This window comes from Salmo salar, chromosome 14 (assembly GCF_965601325.2).
Source record: "Salmo salar chromosome 14, fSalSal1, whole genome shotgun sequence".
Lineage (NCBI taxonomy): Eukaryota > Metazoa > Chordata > Actinopteri > Salmoniformes > Salmonidae > Salmo > Salmo salar.
Window position 1 is genome coordinate 36,213,471 of NC_138304.1, and position 26,152 is coordinate 36,239,622.

Consider the following 26,152-nt stretch of genomic DNA (forward strand, 5'->3'; position numbering starts at 1 on the left):
ACTAGAGAGAGACATAAACAGTGTCACTATAAAGGTCAGATAACTGTAGTAACATCTCTGCTTTGATCAGGAAACCAGCCCAACAGCCAACACTACCTCTAGTATTCCTAGAGAACATGCTCCCAGTCGCTTAGATGTATCAGAACAGAACTTCTGAATCCTGTCTATACATTAATGAAGTGCATTCATCTTGGGGGGGCACCTTGGACCCAAGTTTATCTCTCTAACACCCATGTGCGCCACATCCTAGGGGTGGTGTGTGTGTGTGTGTGTGTGTGTGTGTGTGTGTGTGTGTGTGTGTGTGTGTGTGTGTGTGTGTGTGTGTGTGTGTGTGTGTGTGTGTGTGTGTGTGTGTGTGTGTGTGTGTGTGTGTGTGTGTGTGTGTGTGTGTGTGTTACTCCCTTTCTCCTTCCCTCCTTCCTTCTCACACAACCTCTCCAGCTGATCAATCCATTGTGTGTAATGGATATGTCCTCTTACAGCCCCTCAGAGCCACTGTAATCCAGCCACAAGCCTCTCCTTAGAGCAGCTGCTGTTGTTGGGATGAATGGAGAGACTCACCTCTACTAAGTTTATAACATTCGAGTCAGGATTAACGTCATAGTGCAGCCAGAGGACCAACAGGACAGGACAGTGAGAAAGTGTTGATCCACCTGATCTGAATAGCATTTAGCTTTAAAAGAAGCCAGTGCTAACGTCGTGGGATATAGAATGATGGATGGTCAGTACTATTCTAAGGGGGTTGGGTCAGATGAAAGCAACTGTCCCATAGTAGGACTAGTACTGTGCTTCATAATAATCATTACGCTTCACAGTAGAAGTGTTTTGTGTTATTGCTGTAGAATTGTTCTATAATTCAGTAGGTACTGTAAGATTTTTGGTGCAGTCAGTGCATGAAGAGACAGGTGGAGTGGACGGGACTCTGCATCCTACTAAACACGGACAGCAGGAAGGCTGGAAATCAATTATCATGTCCTGTAGTTCCCTGGCCCCACTGAGAGGCCGGTCAGAATAGCTCCAACAGCCAGCTGGGTTAAAGCCAAGTCCCTCAGCAGACAGGGCTCTACTTAGAGAGGATCTCTTGGCTAATAGTAGAGGGGAGTCAAACTCCCGATACACACACACACAGGCTACCAAAGTGAGCACACACACACACACAGGACCAAAGAATTGAATCCTATTATTATAGTATATTAAAGGCCCAATGCAGCTGTTTTTATCTCAATATTAAATCATTTCTGAGTAACAGTTAAGTACCTTACTGTAATAGTATTCCATTAAAATGGTCAAAAAGAAACAAAAATAGCTTTTTAGCAAAAAACTATTTCTCAAGCAAGAATTTTTCCATAACTGTCTGGGAGTGGTCTGATTGAGGGGCCTAATTGGCGGGACCTAATGGGAGGGATATGTAACCTGAACTAGCTGTTATTGGCAGAGAGGTTTGGAAGTCACTTTGTTATTGGTCTATAACTTACACCATCTGGTGATGTCACCAAGCAAGCCAAAACTCCATCCATGCTGATTTAGAAGGTCCTGTTTAAATTGCATTTTCAACTATCAGTAAATAACACTGATCACATTTTGTCACACTTTTACAAACTTAGGTTCATCAGCTGTTGTACAATATGATACAAAACACTGTGCACTGGGACTTTAAGGAACTATGACCATTCAACTCTCAATCACCATGAAAATCAGGCACATTTCTGCGTTGTCTCTCTTCTGTATTTTATTAATCCCAGTGTGCTCTGCTTTGTAGTTTCTTCTTAACCTCTGCCATTTGATGACATCAAAGGTTTTGTAGTTCTGTAGGTTCCGAGGCACAGTCGGTAGGGAGGCTGTGGGACAGGGGGGAGTCATACCACCATGTGACCAGTGTTTTTCAAATTCCCATTACCTCGTGGGTTGGCATGGTGACCACCTCCGCCCCCCGTGCCAGGTCCTGTGTCCTGCTCAACCTCGTCATCGGGGTCCATCTGCTCGCTCTTCTTCTTGACATAGCGTTCGTACAGTACCATGACCACGCCGATGGCCCACGCTGACACCGTTCCGGCTGCGAAGATGACGAAGCCGATGGCGAGGAAGAACAGGTAGTCCCAGGAACCCAGGCCCTGGTGGCACCGCGACCGCAGCTGCAGCCCCAGCTCACCCAGACGCTGCCCCTGCAGGTCAGGAGGACCTCGGCACACCGTCTGGCCCTCATCTGGAAGAGAACACAGCACAGGTGGGGGTTAACTACAGTACTCTCATAAGTCCTGACCTTATTACTAATGAGTGTGTTTGTTTTTTGTTACCGTGTTTTTCTTTCTGCTTGCATTTTGAATTTATATGTGTCTATATGTGTTTCGATGTGTCTATTTTCTGTCATTTCTGTAATTCAGGGTTCATCTGTAGAAGAGAACTTGGTCTCAGTATGACTCTCTGATAAAATAAAGGTTAAATAAAAAGTCACACTAGTATTTTTATTGGTGATACACTAGGAGCCTATCAGTAGTTGTAATGATTGGAGCTCCAGAGTTTTTCTTGACCATGTCACCTGACCAGTAAAAACTCTGTGTCCTAGTTATATTAGTGAAGACCGTTTTGGTCACACTTTACTTGGATAGTCCCATATAGATGATATATAGATAGTTTGGTGATAGTATGACCATCTGTTGATAAGTAACTGCTTGCTACGGTTAGGGTTAAGTTCAGGGTTGGGATAAGGGTTAAGGTTAGGGTTAAGGTTAGGGCACAGGAGCACAGGAGCACGGGCTCGTGGTAATGGCTGGAGTGGAATGAGTGGGACGGTATCGAATACATCAAACACATGGTTTTCATGTGTTTGATGCCATTCAATATGCTCCGTTCCAGACATTGTTATGAGCCGTCCTCCCCTCAGCAGCCTCCTGTGGTTAGTAGATAGTTGAAATGTTGTTCACAGTTATTGAACATCTACTTGGGACTATCCAAAAAGTATTACCATCCTAGTAGACATTACAATTAGTACTGAGCCCATACAGTATTACCAACATAAGAACAACTTACTGCTACTATTATTATCAATTCCCCAACCAACAACTTCAGCATTTCTATTGAGCATGACTTTGTTTTTTGTTTTTCTATATAAAGCTGATGTGGAAAATATTCTTAATCAGGTGCATTTGCGTTAGTCGGTACTCTGCATACACATAATGATTGTTATTTATTTATTTTTATTTCACCTTTATTTAACCAGGTAGGCTAGTTGAGAACAAGTTCTCATTTGCAACTGCGACCTGGATAATGATGGAAATGTTATTTGAAGTGTTGAAGTGCGTAGGTAAGCCACCCAGGGAAGGTGATATCAATATTATATTTCATCAAATAGGGAGTTGTGGCCTGTTGAATAATTCAAACACATTACACGATATCGTTTTACATAACCTTCATGAGAGCTAGGTAACACACACTCCCTCCTGAAATATCTTTCAATTTCCAGCAAAAAATATAAATAAAATACCATGTAAGAAAACAGCACGTGCTAAATAGTTTTGTTTCCCTTATCAGAAAATAACAGAATAGGAGCTGCTGTCTGTTATTGGTGTGTTGTTGATATTACATTACACCAAATCCGAAGCTTTTGAATAATTCAAGCACATTTCAAACCCTACTGGATTTCACTGGGTAATTCTGTCTTTTGTGCCTGACTCGTACAGTAATCAGATAGAAGGGATTTTCTTCTGCTAAGCTGCATGCATCCAGCAGGCTCCTGGATCATGACTAAGACCCTCACTCACTCAGAAATCATGAATGTCAATAGACAAGGGGATTTTTGTTTCGGTTGTCAGAACCGGGAACTCCTGTGCTGTAGCATCAAAGACCAGACAGCTTACTCCTACTCTGCTGTGGAAGAGGAATAGACTACTATAAATGGGTTTTGGGGAGCAAATCATTTGATACATTATTATGGTCTAATCATAGATGCTAAAGACTCAAAGATGATCATACTGTGTGTATGGCTGCCTGGATATCATCCAGAAGTCTTGGTTTGTTAGGGGTCATTTTCTGAAGAAGAACAATGCCTGAAATGTGATTGCAATAACCAGAGTGTTGGAGAATTTCAACAGACATTAATTTGCTTTTGTTTTCGCAATTTTTGTGTTAGGGGGTTCTCTCGGGATCAGCTCAAAAGGCTTTTACTGTTTCTGCCTGGCTGACTGGCTGTGCTCTGCTCTGTATTCTGTGTTTCATGCCAGCAGACTTTGTTCACGCACTATTTACACTGGCATATTTTTCACCACAGAATTGGCCGGTTTTGTCCATATATTGTGCATGGATGGACTTATTGAGGAAATTGAGACATACATTTGTATACAGTTGAAGTCGGAAGTTTATGTACACCTTAGCCAAATACATTTAAACTCCGTTTTTCACAATTCCTGACATTTAATCCTAGTAGAAATTCCCTGTCTTAGGTCAGTTAGGATCACCACTTTATTTTAAGAATGTGAAATGTCAGAATAATAGTAGAGAGAATGATTTATTTCAGCTTTTATTTCTCATCACATTCCCAGTGGGTCAGAAGTTCACATACACTCAATTAGTATTTGGTAGCATTGCAGGTTATGTCGATATAGGACTCGTTTTACTGTGGATATAGATACTTTTGTACCTGTTTCCTCCAGCATCTTCACAAGGTCCTTTGCTGTTCTGGGATTGATTTGCGCTTTTCGCACCAAAGTACGTTCATCTCTAGGAGACAGAATGCGTCTTCTTCCTGAGCGGTATGACGGCTGGGTGGTCCCATGGTGTTTATACTTGAGTACTATTGTTTGTACAGGTGAACGTGGAACCTTCAGGCGTTTGGAAATTGCTCCCAAGGATGAACCAGACTTGTGGAGGACTCCAATGTTTATTCTGAGGTCTTGGCTGTTTTCTTTTGATTTTCCCATGATGTCAAGCAAATAGGCACTGAGTCTGAAGGTAGGCTTTGAAATACATCCACATGTACACCTCCAATTGACTCAAATTATGTCAATTAGCCTATCAGAAGCTTCTAAAGCCATGACATCATTTTCTGGAATTTTCCAAGCTGTTTAAAGGCAAAGTCAACTTAGTGTATGTACATTTCTGACCCACTGAAATTGTGATACAGTGAAATAATCTGTCTGTAAACAATTGTTGGAAAAATTACTTGTGTCATGCACAAAGTAAATGTCCTAACCGACTTGCCAAAATTATAGTTTGTTAACAAGAAATTTGTGGAGTGGTTGAAAAACAAGTTTCAATGACTCCAACCTAAGTGTATGTAAACTTCCGACTTCAACTGTATATCGTGTATGTGGACACCCCTTGAAATGAGTGGATTTGGCTATTTCTGCCACACCTGTTGCTGAAAGGTGTATAAAATCGAGCACACTGCCACACAATCTCCAAGACAAACATTGGCAATAGTATGGCCTTACTGAAGAGCTCAGTGACTTTCAACGTGGCACCGTTATATGATGCCACCTTTCCAACAAGTCAGTTTGTCAAATTTCGGCCCTGTTAGAGCTGCCCCGGTCAACTGTAAGCGCTGGTATTGTGAAGTGGAAACATCTAGGAGCAACAACGTCTCAGCTGCGAAGTGGTAGGCCACACAAGCTTACCAAACGGGACCGCCGAGTACTGAAGCGTGCAGCGCGTAAAAATCGTTTGTCCTCGGTTGCGTCACTCACTACTGAGTTCCAAACTGCCTCTGGAAGCAACATCAGCACAAGAACTGTTCGGCGGAAGCTTATTGAAATGGGTTACCATGGCCGAGCAGCCGCACACAAGCCTAAGATCACCATGCGCAATGCCAAGCGTTGGCTGGAGTTGTGTAAAGCTCACCGCCATTGGATTCTAGAGTAGTGGAAACGCGTTCTCTGGAGTGATGAATCACGCTTCACCAACTGGCAGTCTGACAGATGAATCTGGGTTTGGCGGATGCCAGGAGAACGCTACCTGCCCGAATACATAGTGCCAACTGTAAAGTTTGGTGAAGGAGGAATAATGGGCTGGGGCTGTTTTTCATGGTTTGGGCTAGGCCCCTTAGTTCCAATGAAGGGAAATCCTAACATTACGGTATACAATGACATTCTAGATGATTCTATGCTTCCAACTTTGTTGCAACAGTTTGGGGAAGTCTCTTTCCTCAGCATGACAATGCCCCCGTGCACAAAGTGAGGTCCATACAGAAATGTTTGTTCTCGAGATCGGTGTGGAAGAGCTTGACTGGCCTGCACAGAGCCCTGACCTTTGGGATGAATTGGAACGCTGACTGCGAGCCAGGCCTAATCGCCCAACATCAGTGGCCGACCTCACTAATGCTTGTCGTGTCTTTGGCATCATTAAAACTGAAGACATATTTATCAAATAACTCTCTGTAATTATTATTACGCGATTAAACTGATTAATCGTGTAACGGTAATTAACTAGGAAGTCGGGGCACCAAGGAAAATATTCAGATTACAAAGTTATAATTTTCCTAATATAACTTTCAGATATCATAATATCTGATCTATTAGTCTTCGGATTAATGATATATTCGTTTACCTCATCAGTCTCATTCCAAATGTCGTAAATTGTTGGTTATCTGCACGAACCCAGTCTTCACTATGAGTCATCCATACATCAATTGTCTTAAAATCATTTATTTACTAACTAAGTAATTCACAGAAATGCATAACAAACAGTAGCTATGGTTACAAGGAAATTATAGGAGAATGTGCCCTAATGGGCTAAACCGGCATGGCGGCTTGTTAGACAAAAGGGTTGATAATTCTAACAATTGATATGCTAAACCTTTGCACATGAACGCTCACTCATTTGGGAACAATTGCAATCAATATATATATTTACGCTCAGTGTGTCGTCGGGATCTTTGTTGAAAAGTTTGTTCTGTTGGAGAGTTTTGTCCTCGCGTTCTCTCTCTCTCTCGGTTAGGATGGATATTTCAAAGTGTCATTCATTAATGTCATTATAGGACAGATGTTTCGTCGGTCTTCGCGTTCAATGATACCGAATTCCTAGCTGCAGACTAGTAATTAATATCAAAGACTTGTTATTATTCTGTCGGTATCAATAGTCTAAGAGTTTAACCACGTGGTATGGTTAAAGTTCAGAACGAGGAATGCATGGTCAAAACTTGGCCCTCTGTGTCACGTCCTGACCAGTAGAGGGTGTAGTTGGGTCAGGACGTGGCAGAAGGGAGTGTGTTTTTTTATTGTTTCATTGATTTTGGCCGTGTGACTTCCAATCAAGCACAGCTGTAGAGGGTTGTGGTTGATTGGGAGTCACACATAAGTTGCCTACGTTTCCTTTGTGTTTCGTGGGTAATTGTGCTTGTCAATGTGGTTGCACCTGACAGGACTGTGTTGGCTGTCAGTTTTTGTTGTTTTTGTAAATGCATAGTGTGCGTGACATTAAATATGACGAACCCTAACTCCGCCGCATTTTGGTCCACTTCTTCCATAGACAGCCGTTACACTCTGGTTATCGAGGTAAGCTGGTCTCCAACCTTTAGCCATTCGTAATGGAGGAATCCTCGGTCTCGTTCTAGATATATATTATAATATATTATATTCGGAATAACAGAAAAGGGCTGTCTCATGACGCCAGGTCCCGCCTGTTCATGGGGGCGTGCCGATGACTTGGTGAAACTTTAAACAGAAATACAATTCTCTCACATTAACATCTTACAAGCATCCCAACATATTCCAAATAGCTTTATCCTTATTCATTCATTTTATACAACCATTAGATGCAAGTCTCACAACTGAGGCTATTATATAAACAGCGCCATGGTAATGTGGCCGTATTGTCTCTCATGAATTTCACAAAATTGTACCAAACGGACCAGTTCGTAGCTGGATTCTTCACCGATCTTTTATACCTTCTCCAGAACATAAATGTTGTTCGGTTCTCCAGTCCTGTGAGGTGGAAGAATTCCTGGGTTATTTCTATGAAACCCACTCTGTCTCAAAACTGCGGCCATGTGGCGGGGCATTCTTTTAGGAATTTACGACCGCTCTCACAGAGCCTGGGTAGGGGGAGGTAGGGGGATGGTGCATAGAAAACCCAAAGAGGGCAACGTCATGACATGCTTTTGTTGCTGAATGGAAGCAAGTCCCCGCAGCAATGTTCCAACATCTAGTGGAAAGCCTTCCCAGAAGAGTGGAGGCTGTTATAGCAGCAAACGGGGGGACCAACTACATATTAAGGCCCATGATTTTTGAATGAGATGTTCGACGAACAGGTGTACGCATACTTTTGGTCATGTAGTGTATGTTGTACTAGTCTAATCTATTGAGTACAAATCTGATTGGAGCTGCAGAGGATTATATGGTGTATTGGAAGATACAGATCAAATAACAGTAATGTAATGTTTAATAGTAGGAAGAGATATTTTTGATTAACATCAAATGAATACTTAATTAGTGTTCCATTTTAGGAATTCACACACAGTATTCTCTTGATTTGTCTTAGTCTACATCACAGTCGCAATTTACCCTATGCTCTCTGTCTGGTGATATGAATAAAAGCAGGGGAGAGGCAGAACTGAACACAGTAAATAAGCAGGTGCATCACTGACGATAGAGTAGAAGGTGCTGCATGGTCAATCCTACGTCTGCATCGGCAGCATTTACGTTGATACTGCCTCTGCAGAAGTCAGGGCATTCATACTTCTTGCTCTCCACGGAGCAGCGCAGAGATATTATGAAGGAAGTTGTCAAGGAAGTGAGTTTGGGTTTATACAGGACCTCTCGCCCCCACCTACCGTCAACCAATTATGTCAATGCGGAGATTTACGGAGCCCTCCGCATTGTTACAAAATTTGGGAGGCACACAGCAATGCGGTACGGAGCTCAATTTGGCCTCTGCATGCCTCCAGAGGATCCGCAATTGCGTCACACCCTCCATACGGCGCCTCCGACCACATTTTCAGATCAAGCACAAATTGACTTTTAGGGATGACGGATATAGGATCATGACAGAGATGGGCCTGGATCTCCTGTTGTCTCCAAAGACATTCCATTTTGTCTTCAGATGCCCTGAGAGTTTTCAAACTAATTTAGCAGCACAGATGTGGGGAGTTTTCATGAAAGAGATACACACCACAATACACTTCAATAGTTATCTGATCTCGCCTCAGACCTCCTGACACCACTATAGTAGCACTCCTTTTAATAATACAACACACCACCCTCCTCTTCTCAGTGAACACTGTACTACTTCTACTTCTCTCCCTCTATTTAGCTAGAGCCCTCTCTCTCCCCAAGGCATGGAAGCCGCCGGCGCCTCCCCCTCAGGGTCCAACATCAAAGGAGAGGGTTCTTCTCCCCGTCCCATCCCCACACCACGCTGTTTCTATGATTTTTTTTGCAGACACTTATCCAGAGTAACTTTCAGGAGAAATTAGGGTTAAGTGTATTGCTCAAGGGCACATTGGCAAATATATCTCGCCTAAACAGCTCAGGAATTTGAACCAGCAACCTTTTGGTTACTGGCCCAACGCTCTAGGCTACCTGCCACCCTAAAATACCCCTTCATTATGTAACTGCTAACTACAGGCAGTATGCTAATCTTTAGGAGGTGAGACAGCAGTGGAGAATCTGTTAGTTCTTTCTGTGGGTTTTTCTTCCCTTCCTTCTAGCAATGCATTATTTCTAAACTGCTGAGACGACAGACAGACAGTGCCTCTCAGAACAGGTGAGCTCCAGATGAGCTCTTTGCGTAAAACACTGCAGTCTGGAGTGTGTGTGTGTGTGTTCTCCCTTGCTGCAAGCTTTCGCTTCAAAGGACACTCCAAATTAAAGCAGACAAAGGCAATGAGCAGCATGAAAATAGGACAGCTCTTACAGGACTAGTTTAGGATTCTGCCTGAGCTGCAGGGGAGAGGATGATGAGCTGGTGTGCGTGTGTGTGCGCATGTGCATGTGTGTGCGGGGGATGCCCATTAGTAAGTGTATCATGGTTTTAGTAATATGGCTGGCTCTTGCTCAGTGAGGTGCACTATAAATAGCTGCTCTTTTGTGTATTGACACATCCCAAAAATGCAGCAGAAGACTCCAAACTGAACAAATCCAAATCAAGTATTCGTTGTCTTCAAACCCCTTGACTTTTTCCAACATTTTGTTCCTCATCAATCTACACACAATACCCCATAATGACTAAGCGAAAACAGATTTTTTTTTTACATTTCTGCACGTTTATAAAAAATAAAAAAAACAGAAATACCTTATTTACATAAGTATTCAGACACTTTGCTATGAGACTTGAAATTGAGCTCAGGTGCATCCTGTTTCCATTGATCATCCTTGAGATGTTTCTACAACTTGATTGGCGTCCACCTGTGGTCAATTCAATTGATTGGACATGATTTGGAAAGGCACACACTTGTCTATACAAGGTCCCACAGTTGACAGTGCATGTCAGAGCAAAACCTAAGCCTTGTGGTCGAAGGAATTGTCTGTAGAGCTCCGAGACAGGATTGTGTCGAGGCACAGCTCTGGGGAAGGGTACCAAAACATTTCTGCAGCATTGAAGGTCCCCAAGAACACAGTGGCCTCCATCATTCTTAAATGGAAGAGGTTTGTAACCACCAAGACTCTTCCTAGAGCTAGCCACTCGGCCAAACTGAAAAATCAGGGGAGAAGGGCCTTGGTCACTCTGTCAGAGTGACCCGATGGTCACTCTGACAGAGCTCCAGAGTTCCTCTGTGGAGATGGGAGAAGCTCCCAGAAGGACAACCATCTCTGCAGCACTCCACCCATCAGGATTTATGGTAGAGTGTCCAGACAGAAGCTACTCCTCAGTAAAAGGCACATGACAGCCCGCTTGGCATTTGCCAAAAGGCACTTAAAGGACTCAGACGATGAAAAACAAGATTCTCTGGTCTGATGAAACCAAGATTGAAATCTTTAGCCTGAATGCCAAGCATCATGTCTGGAGGAAACCTGGCACCATCCCTACGGTGAAGCATGGTGGTGGCAGCATCATGCTGTGGGGATGTTTTTCAGTGGCAGGGACTGGGAAACTAGTCAGGATTAAGGGAAAGATGAACGGAGCAAAGTACAGAGAGATCCTTGATGAAAACCTGCTCCAGAGAGCTCATGACCTCAGACTGGGGTGAAGGTTCACCTTCCAACAGGACAATGACCCTAAGCACACAGCCAAGACAACGCAGGAGTGGCTTCGGGACAAGTCTCTGAATGTCCTTGCATGGCCCAGCCAGGGCCTGGACTTGAACCAGATCGAACAACTCTGGAGAGACCTGAAAATAGCTGTGCAGCGACGCTCCCCATCCAACCTAACGGAGCTTGAGAGAAAAATTGGAGAAACTCCCCAAATACAGGTGTGCCAAGTTTGTAGCATCATACCCAAGACGACTCGAGGCTGTAATCGCTGCCACAGGTGCTTCAACAAAGTACTGAGTAAAGGGTCTGAATACTTATGTAAATGTGATATTTCATTTTTTTTTTTTTTTTTGCAAAACATTCTACAAACCGTTTTTGCTTTGTCATTATGGGTATTGTGTGTAGATTTATGAGAAGACAAACATGCTATCCATTTTAGAATAAGGCTGTAATGTAACAAAATGTGGAAAAAGTCAAGGGTTCTGAATACTTTCCAAATGCATTAATCTGTCAAAATACGAGAATGTAACAAAAAAAAGAATCGACCCTTATTCCAAACAGAATTTTGTTGCATTATGTAACCGGCTGGATTTGAACTGAGGTCTATTGCACACCATAAGACTGTTAGTCCACTGAGCTAAAGCCTATCTAAAGGCCTATGGAGCTAACCAAAATCTTTAGGTCTCAGGCAAGGTTACTGATCACATGAGTGTGGTTCCCCGAGCCACCTTCATTACATAGGCATATAGTTTGTTGATTAAAGTGGAAGCGGTTGGTGGAGCATGTGCAGGTGAACACGGGGAGATGACATTCACTGGTCATTTGACATCTAGACCCTGGGTTTTTTGGATTAAGCCTTAATTGCATGAGTGAATAAAGGAATAAGAGAAAGGCTCCTCAGTATGTATCTCATTTCAGTCCTGTGTTATCAGATCATATTCAATTGCTGTTATGGTTATTAGCCTCCACTGTCACCTGTTAACTCAATTAGCTCGACTAACCGGTGCCCCCACACATTGACTCTGTACCGGTACCCCCTGTATATAGCCTCGCTATTGTTATTTTACTGCTGCTCTTGAATTATTTGTTACCTTTATTTCTTATTCTTATTTTTTTGTAGGTTTCTTCTTCTTTTTTAACTGCATTGTTGGTTAAGGGCTTGTAAATAAGCATTTCACTATAAGGTGTATTCGGCGCATGTGACAAATACAATTTCATTTGATTTTGATTTTAAGACACCCTAGGCCCTGTGATGCAGGCAACTGCACATGAAATGTAGGAATATATACATTAACACGTTTAAGTTTTTTCATTAAGTTTATTTTACTGCTGCTGTCATAAACACGGTGGCGTGTATTCCTGGATGCCAAGAAGGAAAAAAAACGAATAATTTATCGTTCCTCTCTCTGTGTGTCACAAATGTCCTTCATTTCGCAAGAGGCTGGATGTATCTCACTGGAGAAAGCATCAGAGCGAAGGAAACAGCACCGCTCTGTCTCAGTATGTGTAGTGTCTCTATCTGATGCTGTCTGGTCAGAAAGAGTTGTTTCCGCACGTAGCATTAAATGCAATGGAAGCCAGCGAGGATTTGGCTTCCCTTGATAAAAAATGAATAAAATAATAGCCAATCAGTGTTGAGCTAAACTGAGTGAGCTCTGCTATGAATAGTCCTGGCGCACCAAAAAAAGTGTCAAGGGAAGCCAGTTTGGATTTGACTTCAGACCAATCACATCACAGGCCAAATGTCATTATTGAAAAACGTTCATTGTTGCATCTAGTTTGGTTGTCCTCAGGGGGCTAGCTAGCTAGCTAGATAAAATCATCCCTTTCCTAAATGAACCTGGATGTAGATGGGGATTTGGACTTGTGGTTTTACTTCATTCTCCATACTGGCCAATGATTATAAAGAGATTCTGATCCAACCATAAAATAATACATTGTGCCCCTGGCATGAGAGCATGGAAGATCAACATTTTGCTAGATGTAGTATGCTAATGATAACTATCTGGCCTGGCTTATCGTTGCCCATGAAAGGAAGTTAGGCTAGCGAGGAAGTATTTCAGCCAGGTAGCCTAGGAGTATGACAACAAAAACTAAAAGCATGTAATGTATGACAGTCATAGACCATTTAGGCAACATGAAAGAGGAGAATGGCATTGGCGTTTCTTTACAAGCAGAGTGAGTCAACATGTGTGTTCTACTTGCACACACACGCACACACACACAAATCAGTACCTTGGACAGCCACATCATATTTAGCTAACGTTGATTGAACTAAATCGTTTTTGGTATCTTTTAGTTGTTTCTGTATTAGACTAAGCAGAGGTGATTAGATAATGTTGAAATGTTGAAGTGTAAATGGTGCTGGAATAGTGGAGTCAGCTCCTGTTTTCTTTGCGACTTGCGGTAACTCTCAGTGGTTCTAAATCAATAGTTGTTTAATAGTCCGAAAATGTGGGAAACATTACTTTCCTTGACCATGTTGTAGGTCATATACTGTTTGTTGCATGCAATATGTTTTGTGGACTTGTTCTCCGGTTTTGTAATGAAACAAATGTGAAGGTGTGGTTGAATATATTCTTCTTAATGTCTCAGCCTTAAGCATATATATATATATCACGGTGTCAAGGCATATGAACTAATAGTTTATAGGGTAAACAACGCAATTATCACAACACATAGGTTGTAATATGGCTTTTTTTCCTGGATTGGCTTCCCCTGTGATTTTACCCACGCACCACTACTGCATAAACAATATTCATATCAGTCTTTCCACATATTCTATTTGAAATGACTTTCCTAAATGTCTTAATTGTCTTAGTGTAGTAGATCTCATTCATGAACTCATAAATGAAACATGTAGTTGACCTATGTTATATGAAGTGCATGTGGTTGGGAAAGTGAAATGCTTTCAGTGAGCATTTCAGGAGCGTGTGAACATGGAAACATTCATTGAGAGAGACCTGGGAAGTGCAGAGCTGGAGAGAATGGTGGTCCTCTCCTGCTATTGGTCCAGCCCCCATACTGACTTTGCAAATCCATATTGTATATCAATGTGTATGATGTTGGTATGATTTGTACAGCATATCACAGAATATAATCATAGTACCGTAGTAGCTATGTCCTATGGGCCAGCACATCTAACACAACCCTCACACAAATGAGAAAGGTAAGACAAAACCACCAAACTTACACAAACCATATAGAAAGAGGGAATTATCTGGATTCATATTTATATCTGAAGGTGCAGCTAGTTTTACCTTGAAACTTGAATGCCTCGATGTGAACCCAGAGACAGAGGTCCTCGTTATCGCAGTCGCAGCTCCAGGAATTCCCGCTGAGGCCGACCGAGCGCAGGGTGGGCAGCGCGATGAGAGAACTGATGTTGAGCACCGTCAGGTTGTTCCGGCTCACGTCCAGCACCTGCAGCGCCGAGTTCTTTGCGAAAGCGTCCGGGTGAATATCCAACAGGCCGGGGTTGTCCGTCATTCTCAGCATCACGAGGCTGGAGAGCGGCCCGAACGTCCTGTCCTCTATCCGCGTTAAGGTGTTGAAGGACAAGTCCAGGTAAGCAAGCTTCCCCAGGTTCCCGAATGTGGACATAGAAATCTCCGTCAAGGAATTGTTGCTACAGTCCAAGTACACCAAGTCCGACAGGTAGTTGAGCTGCAACGGCGGCAGCTCCACGATGCGATTGTTGGAGATGATGAGCTGCCGCGTGGCCAGCGGCAAGTCAGTGGGGAAGGCTGTGAGGTGCTGCCCGGCGCACTGGACCACCAGCTGGTCATCGCATACGCATCGTGCCGGGCATCCCGCTGTCAGAGCTGGGGATGGGGCCACCCCCATGACTAGGATCAGCAGAATGATGAGCCGCAAGGATTGCGCGCTGGGCTGCGGAGCAAGACGCATGACACTGGTGAGGACTTCATCAATTACGTTTGGACAAACCACGCCACATTATTCATTGATAGCCTATATCCTCTGCCAGTTAGGGCCTATCAGTTAGCCTAACGTAAATGCTATTAACTATTTCGAATTATTAAATTATAGTTACCTGATAATGAGGTTTGACGTTGGCCACTTGTCCTTGCAAGTTTGTGTTGTTCATTCCGAGAGTCGCCTCACGTTTTGGTTCCCGTGCGTATCCATTATAGTGGAACTGATGGACTCCAGACGCCCAAGCGCCCTCTCAGTTCCAATTCTCTGTAATTCGATTTGGTCGATTAGAGTGTTTCTTCTAGTATCAATCATTTTTGTGTAACAACTGCCATTTGAACTTAATATGCAGGAGAGTTCGTTCGCGCGTCCTAGCCTAGTGTTATAATAGTCTTTGGTCTCCTGCAAGTGTGGTGGTCTGACTGTCCTCTCTGAAACTGAGCCGCGAATGAGAATGTGGGCGGTATGGTGATCTCTCACTGCTCACGCGTTGGATCGAGTGTGTGAGGAGAGAGAGGACGGAGCTAAAGAAAGCCTAAACAACTGGAGTCAAGCAGTCGCACAAGCTAGGAGAGGTTACCTAATTCTACCAATGTACCCAAATCGTTCTGGAAATGGAATGCCCAGGGTATAGCCAATTGTGACACTATAATGGCCCAACAGAACACTCTATCTCAATGTATTTATTTATCAATGAAATGAAATTACCTAGTGCCTATTTAAAGATGGTATGATGGTTATTACACTGTCATGAACTGTCGTGTGTGTGTGTGTGTGTGTCATATTTCAGTCTAGCCAGATGCAGGGTCATAAACTTAGAGTGCCAGTCTACTTGGGCATGGAGCCACATGCCACTATTTCAATATTATTGTTATATAACCTATAACATTGACATGGCAAGAGCCAGTTCACACAACTTTTCTCCCACAAGCGCACATACACATGGATTTCCCATTGCATCTCTCTCTCTCCCTGTATTCATGTGTAGGTGTTGAAGTGCTGATTCAGATTCAGCAGCATGGTGGGAGGACAGATGTGATGCCGGATTATAATAATAATTAATAATTCATTCAACATCTATAGCGCTTTTCATTACAAAAATAATCTCAAAGCACTTGACAGAAAAATGCCTGTCAACAACCGAAAGAGAGACAGACCGTGTCAGCAAGAGATAATAACGTCAGGGACAATGCATGAAATCAAGCCTTCATCCACAATTATGTCCCTGCTTCAAAAAAGAACAAAGAAGCATAACCAATCTGAGAGCATTTATTCACAATTTTCATAATGGGATATAGTCATGATCCTTTCTCTGAGACCAAAGTCAAAGCTTCTGCCATTCAGAAAGTGTACTTATGGCTGCTGTTTACTAAAGATATAGTGCCATCTAGTGATGTAGTATTGTTAAAATATTGCTAAACAGGATTCCCTTCCCTATGACCAACACTTGGAACGTATATTCAATGTTGGGCCTAGCAATTGTTTACATTTGATATTGAGAAGAATTAGTATGACATAATGTGTCAAACTGAAACAAAAACCAAACGGATGAAAACAAATGTAACTGGAAAAAAAACACACCAGTGAAATTTTTATTTATTTTATTTATTTCACCTTTATTTAACCAGGTAGGCAAGTTGAGAACAAGTTCTCATTTACAATTGCGACCTGGCCAAGATAAAGCAAAGCAGTTCGACACATACAACAACACAGAGTTACACATGGAGTAAAACAAACATACAGTCAATAATACAGTAGAAACATAAGTCTATATACAATGTGAGCAAATGAGGTGAGATAAGGGAGGTAAAGGCAAAAAAGGCCATGGTGGCAAAGTAAATACAATATAGCAAGTAAAACACTGGAATGGTAGATTTTCAGTGGAACAAAGTGCAAAGTAGAAATAGAAATAATGGGGTGCAAAGGAGCAAAATAAATAAATACAGTAGGGGAAGAGGTAGTTGTTTGGCCTAAATTATAGATGGGATATGTACAGGTGCAGTGATCTGTGAGCTGCTCTGACAGCTGGTGCTTAAAGCTAGTGAGGGAGATAAGCGTTTCCAGTTTCAGAGATTTTTGTAGTTCGTTCCAGTCATTGGCAGCAGAGAACTGGAAGGAGAGACGGCCAAAGGAGGAATTGGCTTTGGGGGTGACCAGAGAGATATACCTGCTGTAGCGCGTGCTACAGGTGGGTGCTGCTATGGTGACCAGTGAGCGGAGATAATGGGGGACTTTACCTAGCAGGGTCTTGTAGATGACCTGGAGCCAGTGGGATTGGCGACGAGTATAGGGCCAGCCAACGAGAGCGTACAGGTCGCAGTGGTGGGTAGTATATGGGGCTTTGGTGACAAAACGGATGGCACTGTGATAGACTGCATCCAGTTTATTGAGTAGGGTATTGGAGGCTATTTTCTAAATTACATCGCCGAAGTCGAGGATCGGTAGGATGGTCAGTTTTACGAGGGTATGTTTGGCAGTGTGAGTGAAGGATGCTTTGTTGCGAAATAGGAAGCCAATTCTAGATTTAACTTAGGATTGGAGATGTTTGATGTGAGTCTGGAAGGAGAGCTTACAGTCTAACCAGACACCTAGGTATTTGTAGTTGTCCACATATTCTAAGTCAGAACCGTCCAGAGTAGTGATGCTGGACGGGCGGGCAGGTGCAGGCAGCAATCGGTTGAAGAGCATGCATTTAGTTTTACTTGTATTTAAGAGCAGTTGGAGGCCACGGAAGGAGAGTTGTATGGCATTGAAGCTCGTCTGGAGGGTTGTTAACACAGTGTCCAAAGAAGGGCCAGAAGTATACAGAATGGTGTCGTCTGCGTAGAGGTGGATCAGAGACTCACCAGCAGCAAGAGCGACATCATTGATGTATACAGAGAAAAGAGTTGGCCCAAGAATTGAACCCTGTGGCACGGCACCCCCATAGAGACTACCGGAGGCCTGGACAACAGGCCATCCAATTTGACACATTGAACTCTATCAGAGAAGTAGTTGGTGAACCAGGCGAGGCAATCATTTGAGAAACCAAGGCTATTGAGTCTGCCGATGAGGATGTGGTGATTGACAGAGTCGAAAGCCTTGGCCAGGTCAAGGAATACGGCAGCACAGTATTGTTTCTTATCGATGCCGGTTAAGATATTGTTTAGGACCTTGAGCGTGGCTGAGGTGCACCCATGACCAGCTCTGAAACCAGATTGCATAGCAGAGAAGGTGCGGAGGGATTCGAAATGGTCGGTAATCTGTTTGTTGACTTGGCTTTCGAAGACTTTAGAGAGGCAGGGTAGGATAGATGTAGGTCTGTAGTAGTTTGCGTCAAGAGTGTCCCCTCCTTTGAAGAGGGGGATGACAGCAGCTGCTTTCCAATCTTTTGGAATCTCAGACGACACGAAAGAGAGGTTGAACAGGCTAGTAATAGGGTTTGCACAATTTCGGCAGATAATTTTAGAAAGAAAGGGTCCAGATTGTCTAGCCCGGCTGATTTGTAGGGGTCCAGATTTTGCAGCTCTTTCAGAACATCAGCTGACTGGATTTGGGAGAAGGAGAAATGGGGAAGGCTTGGGCGAGTAGCTGTGGGGGGTGCAGTACTGTTGACCGCGGTAGGCGTAGCCAGGTGGAAAGCATGGCCAGCTGTAGAAAGATGCTTATTGAAATTCTCAATTATAGTGGATTTATCAGAGGTGACAGAGTTTCCTATCCTCAGTGCAGTGGGCAGCTGGGAGGAGGTGTTCTTATTCTCCATGGACTTTACAGTGTCCCAGAACCTTTTTGAGTTTGTGTTGCAGGAAGCAAATTTCTGCTTGAAAAAGCTAGCCTTGGCTTTTCTAAAAAGTTGCACATCACGGGGGCTGTTCGATGCTAATGCAGAACGCCACAGGATGTTTTTGTGTTGGTTAAGGGCAGTCAGTCTGGAGAGAATCAAGGGCTATATCTGTTCCTGGTTCTACATTTCTTGAATGGGGCATGCTTATTTAAGATGGTGAGGAAGGAATTTAAAAAAAATAACCAGGCATCCTCTACTGACGTGATGAGGTCAATATCCTTCCAGGATACCCGGGCTTGCTCACTGAAATGTTTCAGGGAGCGTTTGACAGTGATGAGTGGAGGTCGTTTGACCGCTGACCCATTACGGATGCAGGCAACAAGGCAGTGATCGCTGAGATCTTGGTTGAAAACAGCAGAGGTGTATTTAGAGGGCAAGTTGGTTAGGATGATATCTATGAGGGTGCCCGTGTTTACGGCTTTGGGGTGGTACCTGGTAGGTTCATTGATAATTAGTGTGAGATTGAGGGAATCAAGCTTAGATTGTAGGATAGCTGGGGTGTTAAGCATGTCCCAGTTTAGGTCACCTAGCAGCATGAGCTCTGAAGATAGATGGGGGGCAATCAGTTCACATATGGTGTCCAGAGCACAGCTGGGGGCAGAGGGTGGTCTATAGCAGGCGGCAACACTGAGAGACTTGTTTTTAGAGAGAGGGATTTTTAAAAGTAGAAGTTCAAATTGTTTGGGTACAGACCTGGATAGTAGGACAGAACTCTGCAGGCTATCTCTGCAGTAGATTGCAACACCGCCCCCTTTGGCCGTCTATCTTGTCTGAAAATGTTGTAGTTCGGGATGAAGATTTCAGAGTTTTTGGTGGACTTCCTAAGCCAGGATTCAGACACGGCTAGGACATCCGGATTGGCAGAGTGTGCTAAAGCAGTGAATAAACAAACTTAGGGAGGAGGCTTCTAATGTTAACATGCATGAAACCAAGGCTATTACGGTTACAGAAGTCATCAAAAGAAAGCACCTGGGGAATAGGAGTGGAGCTAGGCACTGCAGGGCCTGGATTCACCTCTACATCACCAGAGGAACAGAGGAGGAGTAGGATAAGGGTACGGCTAAAAGCTATGAGAATTGGTCGTTTATGATGTCCGGAATAGAGAGTAAAAGGAGCAGGTTTCTGGGGGCGATAAAATAGCTTCAAGGTTTAATGTACAGACAAAGGTATGGTAGGATGTGAACACAGTGGAGGTAAACCTAGGCATTGAGTGATGATGAGAGAGATATTGTCTCTAGAAACATCATTGAAACCAGGTGATGTCATCGCATGTGTGGGTGGTGGAACTGAAAGGTTGGATAAGGTATAATGAACAGGGCTAGAGGCTCTACAGTGAAATAAGCCAATAAACACTAACCAGAAGACCAATGGACAAGGCATATTGACATTAAGGAGAGGCATGCTTAGCCGAGTGATCATAAATGTCCAAGTGAGATTCAGACAGCTAGCCGGGCCATAGGTAGCAAGCTGGCAGAAGATGGAGGGAGGTCTGTTTTTAGCCACCTCGTGCGTTTCCGTCTGTTGATTAGTGAGGTTCCGTGTGGTAGGGGAGACCAGTCCAATTGGCAAAATAGTTATAGTTATAGTGGCCCAAGAAAATTGTCCGATAGACCTATTAAGATAGCAGCCGATAAGACAGCTAACGATTAGCCGGCCGCAGATGGGCGTTCAGATTACGTTGCGACGGAGGGGCCAGTTGGATAACTCCCTCGGGCAGATAACGTCGGTAGTCCAGTCGTGAAGGCCCGATGGGGCTCCGCATTGGCAGTAAAACGGGTCCGGATAGGTGAACGTAGCCCAGGAGTGGCTGATGGAACTCTTCAGTTGGCTAGCTCCGGAATAATTGATGTTAGCTCCGGGACCGACGTTAGCCAATAGTCACTCGGGTAGCAGCTAGCTAGCTGCAAGATCCAGGTGTAAATGTCCAGAGCCTGCGGTAGAAATCCGGGGATATGGAGAGAAATAGGTCCGGTATGCTCTGTCGCACTGTACAAAACTGGCGATAGCTTTTCGAGCTAAGGGATAGCTGATGACCGCCAACCGTGGCTAGCTGAACTCCACCGTTAGCCAGTGAACTGGCCAGCCTCTGGCTAACATCTGGCTTGCTTCTGTTGTGGATTTCAGATTTGAGGTAAATAATACTTTTTTTTTAAATTGGTGAGGCGGGTTGCAGGAGAGTGTTTTGAGGTTGAGTTTTTAGAAAAAAATATATAAAAAGATATACGAAGAAAATATGTAAATATATATATACACGGGACACACAAGAGGAGAACAACGGACGTCTGACTGCTATGCCATCTTGGAATTAACACTTATCTTAACACAAATGAATTAACAGAAGTGAATAATGAAATGGTCCTATGACTAAACCCCCTCTAATCCATGGCCACACTTTATAGACGGATGAAATTACCTTCTGTAGATAAGAGCCAGCAGAATCACTCTATGAGTGATGAATGAATGGGAATGGGACTCTATGAGTGATATACAAGGGCAGTAAAACTGGTTACAGATTGATTACTTTCTATCAAAAACTGTAGTGAACATAAGGGAACTTCCCTCACGCACGACATTGTCACAATGACTAGGCTGAACAGAGAGCTCAAGGGGTTTGTGAGTCAGATATGGCCCTGTTTGAACTCACATAGGAAAATGAAGAGGTTGCACTCACATAAACATACTTTAAATAGGCTTGTGAAACACTAACTGTAAATAAAGTTATTCTATTAATTTCACTCTGTTTTATTATATTACTCAATGTCATGCTAAAACAGAATTGTTGGTAGTAGTCCTACGATCTGATACAGCCCAAATGAACTCTTCCCCACTAGGGGGAGGCACCACGCCTCTTCTGTGTGTTTATATATAGGACTGACTCCCTTACGAGTAGACGACACAGGATTACTGACTCAATTGCGAACATTATTCAGATCGTCATTAACAGGTAAATAACACTTATTTTACAAACAGTATTCAACGTTACGTATTGTTGCTGGATAGCTTATAATGTTGCACTTCTAGTTCTCCATTGGCTTCACGTTGGCCGTGTTCGAGAGGATCAACAACGCAATATATTGATTGACTGATCTACAAATACTAATGAGTAGTTATTTATGATGCAAGGTGATTTGTAAATCAGTCAGTCGGCAGTCGCCTGCAATCGTTTTGATGCTCTCAAACACGGCTTTTGTTTTGGGAGCTTTTAGCGTAGGGGTGTCAAACTCATTCCATGGAGGAACTGGTCGTGTCTTCCGGTTTTTGTTTTTTTCCTTTCGATTAAGACCTAGACAACCAGGTGAGGAGAGTTCCTTACTATTCAGTGACCTTAATTCGTAAATCAGTTACATGGGACGAGTGAAAGCCCGCAGACACTTGGCCCTGGGTGGAGTTAGGCATGTGTTTTAGCGCATCAAGTTCAACTGAATTACTCGCTTGAAAATGCGAAGATATGCGCCTTTTACGTAGGCTATTGTTTATTTGTAACTTTTTTGTGCGCTGTACTACATGCATAGATGGTTTTTATTTTGTGTCACATTTTGAGAACTTTGCTGAGGGAAAGGGTTTTTGCAGTTTAGTATCCTAACAATAGGCTACAATAGGAAGAATAAGCACATTCCATATTAGCATGAAGCCTATTTTCCAAGACAATGGAGTATATTATGGTTTCAACGACTTGGCATTGATCTAATGTCATTTATTAATGTAGGGCCTACTAACTAATCAGTTTACTTATTGGACTTTCAACCAGTATTTTATCTAAGGTGAATGTGAAAGTGGGATTGACCAACTCACCTGTAGGCTATGTGTTTTTCTCTTGCAGCAGATCAGTGCCAGAATGGTTGTGCTGTCTAAAGAATATGGGTATGTGGTTCTCACTGGTGTTGCCAGCATGGTAATGGTCGCCCACCTCGCCGTGAAAGTTGGCAAAGCTCGCAAGAAGTACAAGATCAATGTGAGTTGCCTGGGACCTGGCCCACTGTGTGTCAGCCAATGAATCATCTAAAGCTTAAAGTAGGCTATAAAAACTCAGGATGGTTCCCCTGATTTTCTTTTCTCTGTTGGACAGTACCCTCAGATGTACAGCAATGATCCAGACTCTGGAAATATCTTCAACTGCATCCAGCGAGCCCATCAGAACACGTATGTACTATGTAGTATGAACATTTAGTATGTACTTCACAGAGGAAGCAACCAGATGTTTGTTATAAAAACCAAACATTTCTTGTAATATTAGGTCAAAGTTATTATTTTTTTACTTTACAGCCTGGAGAGCTACCCTGCTTTCCTCTTCAGTCTGGCCATTGGTGGTCTGCATAGTCCTGTGAGTTCCACCATTTATTAATTTACTATATATATACTGCTCAAAAAAATAAAGGGAACACTTAAACAACACATCCTAGATCTGAATGAAAGAAATAATCTTATTAAATACTTTTTTCTTTACATAGTTGAATGTGCTGACAACAAAATCACACAAATAATCAATGGAAATCCAATTTATCAACCCATGGAGGTCTGGATTTGGAGTCACACTCAAAATTAAAGTGGAAAACCACACTACAGGCTGATCCAACTTTGATGAAATGTCCTTAAAACAAGTCAAAATGAGGCTCAGTAGTGTGTGTGGCCTCCACGTGCCTGTATGACCTCCCTACCACGCCTGGGCATGCTCCTGATGAGGTGGTGGATGGTCTCCTGAGGGACCTCCTCCCAGACCTGGACTAAAGCATCCGCCAACTCCTGGACAGTCTGTGGTGCAACGTGGCGTTGGTGGATGGAGCGAGACATGATGTCCCAGATGTGCTCAATTAGATTCAGGTCTGGGGAACGGGCGGGCCAGTCCATAGCATCAATGCCTTCCTCTTGCAGGAACTGCTGACACACTCCAGCCACATGAGGTCTAGCATTGTCTTGCATTAGGAGGAACCCAGGGCCAACCGCACCAGCATATGGTCTCACAAGGGGTCTGAGGATCTCATCTCGGTACCTAATGGCAGTCAGGCTACCTCTGGCGAGCACATGGAGGGCTGTGCGGCCCCCCAAAGAAATGCCACCCCACACCATGACTGACCCACCGCCAAACCGGTCATGCTGGAGGATGTTGCAGGCAGCAGAACGTTCTCCACGGCGTCTCCAGACTCTCCAGACTCTCGTCTGTCACGTGCTCAGTGTGAACCTGCTTTCATCTGTGAAGAGCACAGGGCGCCAGTGGCGAATTTGCCAATCTTGGTGTTCTCTGGAAAATGCCACATGTCCTGCACGGTGTTGGGCTGTAAGCACAACCCCCACCTGTGGACGTCGGGCCCTCATACCACCCTCATGGAGTCTGTTTCTGACCATTTGAGCAGACACATGCACATTTGTGGCCTGCTGGAGGTCATTTTGCACGGCTCTGGCAGTGCTTCTCCTGCTCCTCCTTGCACTACCTGAGCCACTTGTGTGGGTTGTAGACTCCATCTTATGCTACCACTAGAGTGAAAGCACCGCCAGCATTCAAAAGTGACCAAAACATCAGCCAGGAAGCATAGGAACTGAGAAGTGGTCTGTGGTCCCCACCTGCAGAACCACTCCTTTATTGGGGGTGTCTTGCTAATTGCCTATAATTTCCACCTGTTGTCTATTCCATTTGCACAACAGCATGTGAAATGTATTGTCAATCAGTGTTGCTTCCTAAGTGGACAGTTTGATTTCACAGAAATGTGATTGACTTGGAGTTACATTGTGTTGTTTAAGTGTTCCCTTTATTTTTTTGAGCAGTGTATGTTAGATTTGCGTACCATGCATCCCAGACTTTACAGCTAGATAGTCAGAGTACTCCATAAAGACACTCATCTGGATTCCCTTTTATTAAGACATTAAGACTCTTTAAGAGTCTTTTGTTTAACAGGGAGCCATTTGTGTTACAGCGCCTAGTCAGTGGACTTGGAATGACATGGGTTATAAGCAGGGAGATCTATGCATACGGATACTCCACTGGAGGTAAGACAATTGATAAATATGCTTATAATACAATAATTTATTAAAACAATATGGCAGCCTTTACTCAAGGGTTTTGTTCTATGTATTCCTTTCAGATCCTAAAAAAAGGATGCCAGGGTTATCCGGGAACATTGCTCTGCTGGGCATGATTCTGACTGTAGCCAACTTTGGCAGAACCCTGTTAGGCTGTGGTGACTGGGTGAGGCCTGGGATGAGACCAGGATGAGGTTCTTAGCTCCCTTTCCCGCTGCCATTCCTGCTACCATTCTTCAGTGAGAGGCACTGCAACCCCACCTGACCCCAGTCTATTAGTAGTTGTAGGATGTCCTTTGTGGGCATCCGTACTTGTGTATGATATGTACAGACAGAGTTCAGTAAACATTTGGAAAGAGATGACCACGGCTGTTAGTTTATCATCCCATAACTACCACACTACACCAACTCCTCCCAGACCCCCTCCTCAACACTGATAGGCCCAGATAAGCTGTTCATGGTGCTTCACCAGCTACTCTTTGTTAGAGTGTGGTATTTTTTTATGCATAATGTTGCCAAAACTGTATTCCACAGGAGGTTGGTGGCACCTTCATTGGAGAGGACAGGCTCGTGTTAATGGCTGGAGGAGAATTATTTGGAATGGCATCAAACACATGGTTTCCAGGTGTTTTATGCCATTCCATTCTCTCCATAACTGCCATAGTTAGGATCCGTCCTACCCTCAGCATCCTCCTGTGCTGTATTCTAAATTAAATTCTAATGTAGAAAATGACCATGGAAAATGGGCTTAAGTAACATTTCTAGGTTGTATCATGGACTTGTGTTTTAATGTTTGTATCCATGGGTGTGATGTGTGTGTGGAGAATAGGGAGATGTTATTGCTTCAGAAGAACCAGAGTGAACCAAGAGGTTAATGTGTGTGGTTGTCCTCATTGATCTGCATAGTTGTCCTAAGTTTACAACTTTTAGTCATTTAGCAGACTCTCTTATCCAGAACGACTTACAGGAGCAATTAGGGTTTAAGTGCCTTGCTCAAGGGCATATTGACAGATTTTTCAACTTGTTGGCTCAGGGATTCAAACCAGCAACCTTTTGGTTATTGGCAAAACTTTTGTTACCGCTAAGCTACCTGCTGCCCCATCACCTCTAAGCCTACATGCAGGCACAATAAATACTTTACTATTATCTTAGCCATTAGGCAATGTTCTGTTCGTGGTTGGGTTAGGGCTGGGGATTGTACTACACTGAACAAAAATATAAACACAACATGTAAAGTGTTGGTTTCATGAGCTGAAATAAT

General features: G+C 43.5%; 2 protein-coding genes across 4 annotated transcripts; one reads left to right on the forward strand and one right to left on the reverse strand.

Moving 5' to 3' along the window:
- Positions 1-417: 417 nt before the first annotated feature.
- LOC106569407 (leucine-rich repeat-containing protein 52) lies at positions 418-15,635 on the reverse strand. Its single transcript, XM_014140745.3, has 3 exons — positions 15,175-15,635; positions 14,381-15,011; positions 418-2,203 (listed from the first exon to the last, which is right to left on the reverse strand). Exons 1-3 carry the CDS (start codon positions 15,226-15,228, stop codon positions 1,857-1,859), a joined length of 1,032 nt encoding a protein of 343 aa, XP_013996220.3. The 5' UTR covers positions 15,229-15,635; the 3' UTR covers positions 418-1,856.
- A 6,073-nt stretch (positions 15,636-21,708) lies between these two features.
- Positions 21,709-25,251, forward strand: LOC106569406 (glutathione S-transferase 3, mitochondrial). 3 transcript variants are annotated; one of them, XM_045694241.2, is made up of 6 exons: positions 21,709-21,823; positions 22,700-22,831; positions 22,946-23,019; positions 23,143-23,200; positions 24,786-24,858; positions 24,954-25,251. In XM_045694241.2, the coding sequence occupies exons 2-6, from the start codon at positions 22,715-22,717 to the stop codon at positions 25,082-25,084; spliced, it is 453 nt and encodes a 150-aa protein (XP_045550197.1). In that variant the 5' UTR covers positions 21,709-21,823; positions 22,700-22,714; the 3' UTR covers positions 25,085-25,251. The 3 variants fall into 3 exon arrangements, with proteins under 3 accessions (XP_045550197.1, XP_013996219.1, XP_045550198.1); XM_014140744.3 differs by lacking the exon at positions 21,709-21,823 and adding an exon at positions 22,032-22,174; XM_045694242.2 differs by lacking the exon at positions 21,709-21,823 and adding an exon at positions 22,186-22,340.
- Positions 25,252-26,152: the final 901 nt, after the last annotated feature.

Excerpts from the sequence above, each read along its gene's own strand:
- LOC106569407 (XM_014140745.3), bottom strand. The coding sequence starts at position 15,228 with ATGAACAACACAAACTTGCAAGGACAAGTGGCCAACGTCAAACCTCAT. Across the intron at positions 15,012-15,174 it reads ACGTCAAACCTCATTATCAG|CCCAGCGCGCAATCCTTGCG; the intron begins GTAACTATAATT and ends CTTGCTCCGCAG. Across the intron at positions 2,204-14,380 it reads CGAGGCATTCAAGTTTCAAG|ATGAGGGCCAGACGGTGTGC; the intron begins GTAAAACTAGCT and ends GTTCTCTTCCAG.
- LOC106569406 (XM_045694241.2), top strand. The coding sequence starts at position 22,715 with ATGGTTGTGCTGTCTAAAGAATATGGGTATGTGGTTCTCACTGGTGTT. Across the intron at positions 22,832-22,945 it reads GCAAGAAGTACAAGATCAAT|TACCCTCAGATGTACAGCAA; the intron begins GTGAGTTGCCTG and ends TCTGTTGGACAG. Across the intron at positions 24,859-24,953 it reads ATACGGATACTCCACTGGAG|ATCCTAAAAAAAGGATGCCA; the intron begins GTAAGACAATTG and ends TATTCCTTTCAG.